Raw genomic sequence first — 11,208 nt, forward strand, 5'->3', positions numbered from 1 at the left:
AAAATGATATGATTCGGTGGTGATGGCTTGGTCTAACGGCGTTAACACCACCTGCAAACTTGTTGCAGCTTGCTGACATACACGGTGTATGATACACCCACAATCAATCCTGAACCCACTGACCCACCACCGCTCCAATAAATACATAATAAATAATAAATAATAATAATGTGGAAATCAATCAATAAATTTGAACGTAATCTACACAAAATCCAACTCTTTCTATTTCAATCTGTCCTTCTTTCTCTCTCTACAACACCACCCCTTTCTCTCTCTCTACAACCAAACCTGCATAATAATATTATTAATAATTCCCAGCAAACTGTCATTGCTTTAAATTCCTGCGAAATGCACAATCTCAGGGCCCTCATTTGAAACATGTATTTCTTGATAAGTATTAGTATTATTATTATTTTTACTTTTTACAAATGGGGGTAGCTAAATCTTGGAGATGCACTCGAAAAGTTTTCATCTTGACTAATAATCATAAGCAGCAGCAGAAGCACCATTGTTTGCTATGGTCGGTGCCGGAGACGGCGGCAGTGAGTGGTGGAAAGAGGCGGCGGATCTCGTGGACGGTGGTGTGTGGGGTGATGTTGTTTCTTCTGGGTTTGATTTCGTTTTTTACTGGGCGTGTTGCTTCGGATGTTGACGGGTATTATTCCAACAGACTTGTTACAAGAAGATTGTGGAAGAAAAAAGTGGTAAATGCTTCTCAAACTGTATTTGTTTTATACATTATTAATTAATAATAAACATTTGTCACATAATGTTTTTGTTGTTTATATGTTTAATCTCACTTCTGTGTGGTTTTTGGACATGGGTTTTAGATGAATTTAATAATTATTTAAGAAAAAAGTTAAACTTTTGAAGCAGAAGCAGAATTTTATACCACAAATTCAAAAGGGTATTTAATTTTCTTAATTTTTCTTGTGTTATTGTCTTTAGATATCTAATTTTGATATTTTGAAGCTGATTTCCAAATTTCTATTAGAAGAACATTTTATGCTAAAGTTTTGTTTCTTTTTATTTGATTATTATTTATTTTGTGTGTTGCATTGCTAGAATAACATGATAATTGGAACTGTGAAAGCACCTTAATGTTTAAATATGTATATGTCTTAACATGTTGTGGCCTAATTTCAGCCGATATAATGTTTGAATACGTATGTGTGTAAAATGATGTGTTTGATTTTTCGTTAAGGTATTGACTTAAATTAATTTATTTAATCTCTGGGCAGGTTTGCATTTTACTTTATCATGAAACAACATTGTTGATCTAATAATATCACATATTGCATTACTCTACTAATACTATTCCTTTTGTTCGTTAAAACTTAGGGCCGATTAAGTGCTACACGAGTCGACATTTGGAAATCCGACTTCTCAAAATTCTACTATGGATGCAGTGAGAGAAGCCCTTATTATGCACGTACGCCTTATTTTCTCGTATAACCATACGTTTTTTTAGCTTTGTTGTATGAAAAATATCCTCAAAACTCCGTATTCATTAAACGCAGCTCCTACTAATCAACGGCTTTCAAATGGTTATCTATTAATTGCTGCAAGTGGTGGGTTGAACCAACAAAGAACAGGGGTAATATTGCTACTCATGTTTATGTTGCTAATATTGTTACTTTCTATTAATGGAAAGTTTTATTGTGATATTGTTATATGTTATATTCTAGAAACATTAAGCATTTCTAAATATGCAGATTACTGATGCTGTAGTTGTTGCACGGATTCTAAACGCTACTTTAGTTATACCCGAGTTGGATCATCATTCATATTGGAAAGACAACAGGTAAATAAAAGTATATATTATATGTTAACCCATGTTGCGTATTTGAGAAAAATGTTGTTGGATTATAATATCATTCTAATTTTGTAGCGATTTTGACAACATATTTGATGTCAATTGGTTCATATCGTTTCTAGCGAGGGACGTGCCCGTTGTCAAACGGGTCCCGGATAAATTCATGAGATCGTTTGAAAAACCACCATACACGATGCGGGTCCCGAGGAAATCAGAACCCCAATTTTATATTGATGAAGTATTGCCAATACTCGTGAAGAGAAGCGTAAGATATATTATCAAACCTAAAATGAGTTACTTTCAAGTAGGGGTCGGTTTTGGGCTCAAACTGAACCAAAAACCGAAAATTAGTTTGTTGGGTTTTTGATAACCATTCGGTTCCGTTTTTTTTTCGGTGTAGGGTGTTTTTGATTTTTGCTGTTTGGGCTTGATATTTTTGGGTAAAAAACCAAAAAAACAGACCTGGGGCTGAATTTTTTTGTTAACTAATAATTAGTTTATTATTACTATTGACCTAAAGTTTTTGGGCTATACCATTTATTTTAATAAAAAGGTTACTTAATATTAAAGTATAAAAATTACAATCCATAAATTCAATAACGAAAGTCGTTTTTAGTTTTTATGGGCTCGGTTATGAAAGTATGCTTGTTTTTTATGGTTCAATTTGGTTATACAGGCCCGGGTTTTTAATAATGGACCAAAGCGTGGTTTGGGCCGGGTTCACCCAAAACACTTTCTGTTTTAAAAAAATAAAACTGTAACTAGTTTTTGTGGTGACTGTTATTACAATATTGACATAGTATTTTGATTAGTGGTATAACTGAATTGTGCAGGTTGTTCAGTTAACAAAGTTTGATTATAGGCTTGCTAATGATCTTGATGAAGAGCTACAAAGGCTGCGTTGTCGGGTCAATTATCATGCTTTACGGTTCACTAAGCCGATACAAAATCTTGGTCAGAAAATCGTTATGGAAATGAGGAAGATGGCGCCTCGCTACATTGCAATTCACTTGAGGTTTGTAATGTTATGCACCTGACCTTATTATGAAACTGTTGACCACAAATAGATGTAAAATGTTACAGTTTAGTGGTAGTTTTGACACTTTTTAGAAAACGTATTGGTCGTGTGGGATGGGTAATGGACTTCATCAGGTCAGGCCGAAAAACGGCTGGAATAACGTTTCCCTTGTGCTCTTTTTTTATTTAATGATTAATTTATAAATTATATCAATTTTTATTTAATAAATCAATTTAGATAGATGCAAAAATTTGAAGGACATTATGGGTGACTTTCAACCCTTTTGACCCGATATGCTTTTATAATGTGTGATTAATTTATGTTTTTATAATGTGTTTATTTACAGGTTTGAGCCCGATATGCTTGCATTTTCGGGTTGTTACTACGGTGGTGGCGATAAAGAAAGAAACGAGCTCGGTGAAATCAGGAAAAGATGGGCAACATTACCCGTAAGATTGCAATAAAACATTTTTATATTCCAAAAAATGTTTTTACACAAACACCTTTTTTAACAATATCTGTTGTTTTTTATTCTTGTTAGGAAACAAGTCCTGATGGAGAGCGGAAACGAGGAAAATGTCCTCTTACACCTCATGAAGTAGGTTTAATGCTTCGGGCCCTCGGTTTTGAAAATAGCACGTATCTTTATGTTGCATCGGGTGAAATATATGGCGGGGAAGAAACTTTAAAGCCTTTAAGGGAATTATTTCCAAATTTTTACACAAAGGAAATGCTTGCTAGTGAAGAACTTGAGCCTTTTCTTCCTTATTCTTCACGGCTTGCTGCCATTGATTATATCGTTTGTGACGAAAGCGATGTTTTTGTCACCAATAATAATGGGAACATGGCGAAGATTCTTGCGGGTCGAAGGTATGTAAAATTATTGTCTTACATGTTCTTTAACCTAAGTTTTAGTCCCATTTAATTACATGTCTGCTTTCTTTAACAATGTCATTTTCGCAGTCCTTTTCTATTAATTGTTTGCATGCCTAAATTTGTCGAACACCCAAACATCTTTTTCTACTAATGTCTTTTTTTTGTCAATACCCAAACACTATCAAATATGACGTAGCTATCGGTATTTGTGAGCTCACTAAGCTATCACATAATCAATTTCAGAACGCACATCCAAACACCCCTAATTACCGTTTATGATTTACATTTTAGGTCAATGAAATCATGCACTGTTTATTATTCTATAGGCCATTCCTTGAATGATAATAATAATAATAATAATAATAATAATAATAATAAAAAATAAAATTTGTGTTGGTTTCTTAACTCCTTATTGTGTGACCAACTAAATATTTCTCGTTTTCTGGTGGCATTCAAAAGGAGGTACATGGGGCATAAGAGAACCATTCGTCCAAATGCGAAAAAGCTTAATGCCTTGTTTCTTAAACGCGACAAGATACCATGGGAATCATTTGCTAAAAAGGTTAAAGCCGCCCAACAAGGATTTTTAGGCGAACCGGATGAGATGAAAACCGGGCGTGGTGAATTCCACGAATACCCTTCAACTTGTATTTGCAAAAAGCCCTTCAAGTTTTCCAACCATGACAACAAAAACCAAACCCTTACAAAATCAGCCTTTAACCCCGAAGCGGAAACTGAATATGGGCGCAATGAAGAAGATCAAGGTGTGCATAATGTGCAAAGCTTAGTAAATGGAGGATTATCATCAATAGAGGAAAATGGTGGGGTTGACTTTTTGGCTGACTAATGGCAACAAGAAACTTGAAGGTGGTTTTAGGTTTGAGTTCTGGTTTCCTTAATTTATATCTCGAGCTAAAGTTGGCTCCTTGCTGTATTTATATTTTATAATTTCTCAAAATGTCCATTGTTGTCATTAGGGTGTGAAAAGAATTGTGTATAGAGAAGTGTTTTGACTTGGCCTCCTTCGAGTGTTGTAATATTTTTGTAACGTAGCAGTAACCGAAAGTAGGTAAGTTCGGTTTGAAGTTCAATGCTAACCGAACGGAACCTTATCTGGTTTCTTTTATCTTTCTATAAATATATCTGTTTATAATATTATCTAAATAATGTTAACATTAATTCTAGCGTTGAGTTGTTAATAGCCACACACGGCACAATGTCCATGCCTGTATGAATCTCACGTGCTATTGCGTTATATAAACATGTCAATGTTGTATGGAATGAGCATATGCAGTTATGTGGTTACACAAAACAGTGTTATGTGTTCTAGTTTTATTTTTTTTAGAATGGCTAACACACACTCATAAACTAATACATGTATATACTATGTCAGCATGAGACTAAAATTCTCACAGAGACTGAGAGTAGGACACCTTAAAAGCCCTTCGGTAATTTTGCCTTGAACGGCTTTTTATGTGTATGGACAAGTGCAATTCAGAGACAATTTTAGTTACTTAAGTATGAGAACCGACCCTAAATCACATAAGCACTTATACATAGTATACTATTTTAATGAGATGAAAAAGACCATCATACGGTTATATAACCGCCTTAGGTAAAACAGGTAAAGCATTGGATACGTGAATATGTATCTCACATAGTTCTAAAATCGGGTATGCAGTCATCCCTCTATATATATTCATACACGCATGCACATTAATACGTCAACACCTACTGCAAACCAGCATGCATACAAACATACAGTAACTTCATTCACACCTATACGTCGTCGAAAATTTATAATCCATATGTAAACCTTTGTTACCAATATAGCACAAAACAACACCAGTAGTATGAGCATGCTTCATAGTTCGTACTCAAAATTGCATGAACTTGGTGTGGAACTACTGAAATACAAAGAGAAGTTGTAATTACAGAATGGTCCTTGAAGTTGAAGGATATTTACCTTTAGATGTAACCTTGTTGTGACTTCTTTGACTTGCACGCGACAGTCAAAGAACTTTGTAAACCTTCTAGTAGCTGCAGAAAACAAACCTCAATGAACTTGGTATAAAAAAATTAACTTCAAAACACAGGTACCCGAATGCTCACCCGTGAAGTTGGCTGAATCCGACGAACCGATCTACGTGTTTCAACTTCCGAAGTTGACTTTTCGTTGACATCAATTTTAGCTGCAGTTTTTCCTGTTGCCTTTGATGTAGAAACTTTATTCACATCCTCAGTATTATAAGAGTCAACATCCATCATATTTGGTTGACCTGAAAAATTTTCATCAGTGGGTTTAGAGGGTTTTGACTTGTTCTCTCGGGTCAACGTTTTAAATGAAGGAATTGGCGGTTTTCTAGTCCTGATAACTTTGGGTTTGCCTTCATCAACTTGCTTTTCGTTGACATTGGTTTTAGAATTGTTTTCTGATGCATGTGAATTATTTTGTCTCTTCATCAACTCAGCATTAGAAGAGTCAACATCCATCATGTTTGGTTGACCCGAGAAATGTTCATCAGTGGGTTTAGAGGGTTTTGACTTGCTCTCTCGGGCCAACGTTTTAAATGAAGGAATCGGTGGTTTTCTAGTTTTGATAACTTTGGATTTTACTTCATCAACTTGCTTTTCCTTGACATTGTTTTTTGATGCGCGTGACATATTATTTTGATTGTTTTTATCAGCAACACTATGCGTGTTAACATCCATGAACTTTTGGTTCTTCCCAGGTTTAGGAACACCAAAAACCACCCTCGACTGTTCCCTTAGTAAACCGCTTCTTGTTGGCCTTACAAGATTAACACTTTTTGACAATTCAGCCGTAGGTTTAACTTCTAAAACAGAGGAACCGAACTTTTGTCGCTTTTCATGTGGAGTGTCACCCTATAACCATATATATCACAAAAAAATGAGAAACAAAATAATCCATCAACATATTATGAAGTAAGAGGGTGTTTAACTGTGCCACCTTTATTATGCATAAAACTATTAGATAAAATAATCAAAAACGAATATAGGTATATAACTATATATTGTTGAAGGATTCCACAAATGTTGTATATAATTCCAAGAGTTATATATTTAGAGTAAATTACAGTTTTAGTCTGGTTTGGCCAAAATAACCATTTCTAAGTCAATGTGGTTTCATTTTCGTTTCAATTAAAACCAGATGTCTAACGTCATCCAATTTCTATTAGTTCTTTTGTGAAAGGAGAAAATGCCAAACCACAGGGACCAAAACCTATTTGCTGTTTCTTAAATAATCAGATGCAATATTCCCAAACATTAAAATCTGATTACTAATACGAATAATAATAATAATAATAATAATAATAATAATAATAAAAATAATAATAAAAAACGGAGTAACCTTACCTCTGAAGAATGGGACCCCTTCAAGCTATACCACTCAATCCACTTGCCATCTTTCCAAATAAGAGTTGGTCTCACATTCCATGATCTAACAACAGAGGTCTTTTCTTGGGCTGCAAGATACGCCAAATAATCAGAGTATTCTATCATGTAAAGCTGAAAATAAATAAATTGATATAACTATACATACCAGGAAATTGAACAGTTAGAGAAGTTACATCATTCTTATTTGTCTCCACAACAACTGCTTCACACCAGCTACAAAAAGTACATTGTTTGGAATATATTCATTGATATAGCTTCTAATGAAGGGCTAAGAGTCGGTTTGAAAATAATTGAAATTGGTTACACAAGCTTTTGATAATAACAACATTATATTTGTAAAATGCTTACCAATCTTGGACCCACACATCAACTCGGTCTCCACTACACCAAGCATAATCTGTAAATGCTGTTCTGTTTCTTTTTCTATTACCTTCAGACCGCATGGTAGTCAGATGATGAGCAATCCGTAATCTGGGTGGCTCAGTGCCTTCAGCTTCAAGTGGGACCCATTCCTTCAATTTCCCTGACCCTTAAAAATATCAAATAAGCACAAGATGATACAAATTACTCATTTTGTATACAGTTATGTGTTAAGATTTTCAAAATTTTCTATTTCTCCAAATTAGCAACATAAAATGTGGCAGTGTGCTAACTACAATTAATATTATACTATTTTTTTATTATTAAATAGCTCATACTATGTCAACTTTTTACCTTCATTTGATTGGATTTCAGTGTAGCAGACGTATGCTTTTCCATCTTTCAAAGTCAGTACATTTGCTGCGAACCACGCTCGGTTCTTCTTTTTGATATTGTCTTTAAGTACCTAAAATGCACACCGATGGATTCACAAAAAAAATGAAAAAAAAGGTCAAATCAGGTTGCGTATTATCTGAACGGGTCAAATAAGATAGCTAAACAGGGAATGCGATAAATGGGTCGAACACGCTGAAACTTAGAAGTCACATGAAGTTAAAATTTAGTGCATATAACAACCCCCTAAACCGTTTTGTTCAAAGATTTAGATATCATAATGTCAATGTTTTTGAAATAATAATTAGACCTTTCATTAGTTATTAACAATATCTATTCCAATTTCCTTACCTCAACAAGGCAACCCTCTTTAATGATGTCATCTTTCCCCATTCTTAATATTATCAGAGGCATGTTCTGGTCAACATTAGAAGAAGAAACCAATCCAAACTCTGATTCAGAAATCACTGGAACGGTTTCATTATTTTCAGTATTATGCTTATCAGAGCAACCCTCCTGATTGGACAACTTTGACAAGGGAAAACTGCAGAAGCCCTTGAGGCCAGCTTCAACTAATTCTCTTATAGTCAAGGGACTACCAATTGCCACAATCTTCCCCACTAATGATACTGCTTCTGATGCCAGCTCAGCACCTTTTACAATAGCACCAAGATTTTCAGCTTGCTCAGCAACATTTGATGCAATTTTAGCAGCAGCTGCCGCCGCTTTAGCCACAGAAGCAGCAGCTGCAACTGATACAGCTGAAGATGATATCATTGCTTCATCATCTGAAACCAAACCAGAACTCATTTGACTTTCAAGTTGACTCCATACGTATTCACAGTGCTCAACTGCAGCAGCAGCATGCACCGCTGCATCAGCCACCTGTACCTTTGACTCCTCAACTTTGCTCATAATCTCTTCTTGTGTTACAACCTTCTTTATGTTTTGATCAACCTTCTTTCTCTTGCTGATTTTTGGATCACTTGTAGGCTGACTAGAGGACACCATTGGATGAATTTCTGGACCAGCACTAGGGCCCACAGGAATCACAGGTAAACTTGGAGCACCTGACTCTTTGACTGTGGTTAGTTTGACCGATTCTATTATAGGCAATGCAGGAAAATGAGCACTAAAAGGAGCAACTGGTGAAGAAGTAAACCATTGACCATGATATGGGGTAGGTATATTCCAAAGAGGAGATGCAATTGGGATCATGTGATTTACAATTGGTGAATACATGCCATAGAGAAAATTGCCATGTGCAGAACCAATATTATTTCCTTGATCAGGGGTGCATGAGCCACAGGTGTCGGGCTGGGGCATTTGACTGCGGACCCTTTCTTGATAAGCGTGCCAAGTAGCCTGCCAGGCTCTTGTTTCATCATCTGTAAACAAATGTGCATGATGAAACTAACATGGATTTATGATATTTTGACCAAATAATCTGAATAAAAACTCTAAAATAGACTGACCAGATTGCCCAAATGCAGCAATCATATGAGGCTCTTCAGGCGGCATTCCAGATCTGAAACATTAAGTCACACGTATCAAAAGTCTAAACCAAAAAATATACATGTTTATATGAAAATATGAATATGTATGAGAAGTAAAAGGCTTACAATAACGACCCATACATTGGAATTTGTGCGCCCAATTCGGCATGCTGACAGTCAGTAAAAGAGGGATGGAACATAGAGGTTGAATTATTCACATCATGTACATTTGATGTGACAATAGGAGTCACGCCACCCAGCATTGGATTGCTGACCGGAGTAACTTGTCCAGGAGGCGTTGGTGGTGAAGATAAGTTTCCTACTTTTCGTGAACGTCTAGTGGGAGCTTTTTCCTTCAAGTGGTTACTAACCGAAGAATCCTCATGCAATTTAATAGGATCCAGTTGGCTACCATGAGAGCTAATAGATGACACCTTCATATTCTAAGCAAATGTCAATGAAAAAAACAGTGCTAAAAAGAGTTATGGCAATGAGAAGCAAAAATGTAAAGCACAATGATAAAATTTGACTACCTTTGATAAACTATGATTTTGACCAGCACTTGCTTTGACCCTGAAAGTATATTTTTTTTCTTCTTTTGCATTGACCTCAGGGTTATCTTTTGAACTTTGAGAAAGTTCAATGCTTTTTGTGCCTGAAAAAGAAATTTGGTAAGAGATCGTCTTAAAAATCGCATCTGTGGACTGTGAACCAAAATGCTATAGTACACTAATATTGCATTTTCTTAAAACTGGCGACTAATGTTAAAAAAATGGTCACATCTAAGTAGCCATTTTCACATTCTTAAGTTTCTCCATGATCCTACTATAAGCTCATCAACTTTAAGTTTGTGAACAGGATTCGGCTACATTAAAACCACTGATCTTATAGTGATTTCATGCAATATACCCTTTTCACCAACATACATAAATACACTTATTTCCTGATTATATGTAATTTACTACATTTAACAAAAACAAAATGAGCACCACCTGCTAAATTTAGAGGTTCCATTCCATCTTCTCCTACTAAATTTCTTGATTCCAGACCAGCAGCAACTAATTTAAGCAAAATCCAACAGGAATTAGTTTAAATTTCTCACAAGTATATGCATTTATATTTATAATCTTAAGAGTCCAATTATACCAGCGTCTGTTAAAGAATCCTTCTTTTGGCTATCACCAGCATTAATATCCATAGTTCCAGCTGCTTCATCCTTATTAATCTCAGTTACTTCACTAATTTCAAATTGGTTATTAACCCGTTGAGCATCACTTCCAACGCCATTTTTCGTTTCCTCGTGAGCAGAGCTACAACCTTTAACTAATGGTTTGTTCATATATTCTATATTTAAAACAGCTGAGAGCTTTTCAACATTATATGCACAACTTTTAACATTCTTGCCGCTGTTGGTTGAACTATCCATAACGTTAGTTAAGCTAGCGGGCCTATCACTTTCTTCTAGAACCCTCTCCTCCTGTCCAACTGATTTATGACGCATTTCAACAGATTCTCAAGATGTTGCTTCAAACGATAAATTTTTTAGAATTGATTCCACAGTAGTTGAACTAAACTGTATTGCACTAGTTCTGAGTATTCCTCAATCCACTGGTTTTATCTTCTGCCAGACTTGTGATATCAAGAAACCCCTTGTTTTGAATCAGATTATCAAACTTTAAATGCTCCTGTAAGCCATCATCAAAATTAAATTTAGGAAGAGCATATGAATGTAATACAGGAGAAACATCGGTCTCGAGCATCACTGTTTTCAATATCCAATGAGCATCTCTAAAGTTGTAAGGAAAACATACATACATGCATACACACAC

At 35.3% G+C, this 11,208-nt stretch overlaps 2 protein-coding genes across 2 annotated transcripts; one reads left to right on the plus strand and one right to left on the minus strand.

Moving 5' to 3' along the window:
- The first annotated feature begins 279 nt into the window (after nucleotides 1-279).
- Nucleotides 280-4,597, plus strand: LOC143536773 (O-fucosyltransferase 29-like). Its single transcript, XM_077030689.1, has 9 exons — nucleotides 280-704; nucleotides 1,342-1,432; nucleotides 1,521-1,597; nucleotides 1,716-1,804; nucleotides 1,892-2,081; nucleotides 2,650-2,831; nucleotides 3,181-3,283; nucleotides 3,376-3,704; nucleotides 4,170-4,597. The coding sequence occupies exons 1-9, from the start codon at nucleotides 429-431 to the stop codon at nucleotides 4,555-4,557; spliced, it is 1,725 nt and encodes a 574-aa protein (XP_076886804.1). The 5' UTR covers nucleotides 280-428; the 3' UTR covers nucleotides 4,558-4,597.
- Nucleotides 4,598-5,678: 1,081 nt separating this feature from the next.
- On the minus strand, nucleotides 5,679-10,880 carry LOC143536780 (protein SWOLLEN 1-like). Its single transcript, XM_077030696.1, has 12 exons — nucleotides 10,526-10,880; nucleotides 10,358-10,437; nucleotides 9,913-10,083; nucleotides 9,506-9,822; nucleotides 9,359-9,411; nucleotides 8,235-9,271; nucleotides 7,845-7,956; nucleotides 7,479-7,659; nucleotides 7,276-7,343; nucleotides 7,089-7,198; nucleotides 5,823-6,596; nucleotides 5,679-5,750 (listed from the first exon to the last, which is right to left on the minus strand). The coding sequence occupies exons 1-12, from the start codon at nucleotides 10,878-10,880 to the stop codon at nucleotides 5,679-5,681; spliced, it is 3,330 nt and encodes a 1,109-aa protein (XP_076886811.1).
- Between the last annotated feature and the right edge of the window lie 328 nt (nucleotides 10,881-11,208).

The sequence above is a fragment of the Bidens hawaiensis genome, unplaced genomic scaffold (genome assembly GCF_021521415.1).
Source record: "Bidens hawaiensis isolate Kalapana, Puna unplaced genomic scaffold, B.hawaiensis_p1.1 tig00010926_1, whole genome shotgun sequence".
NCBI lineage: Eukaryota > Viridiplantae > Streptophyta > Magnoliopsida > Asterales > Asteraceae > Bidens > Bidens hawaiensis.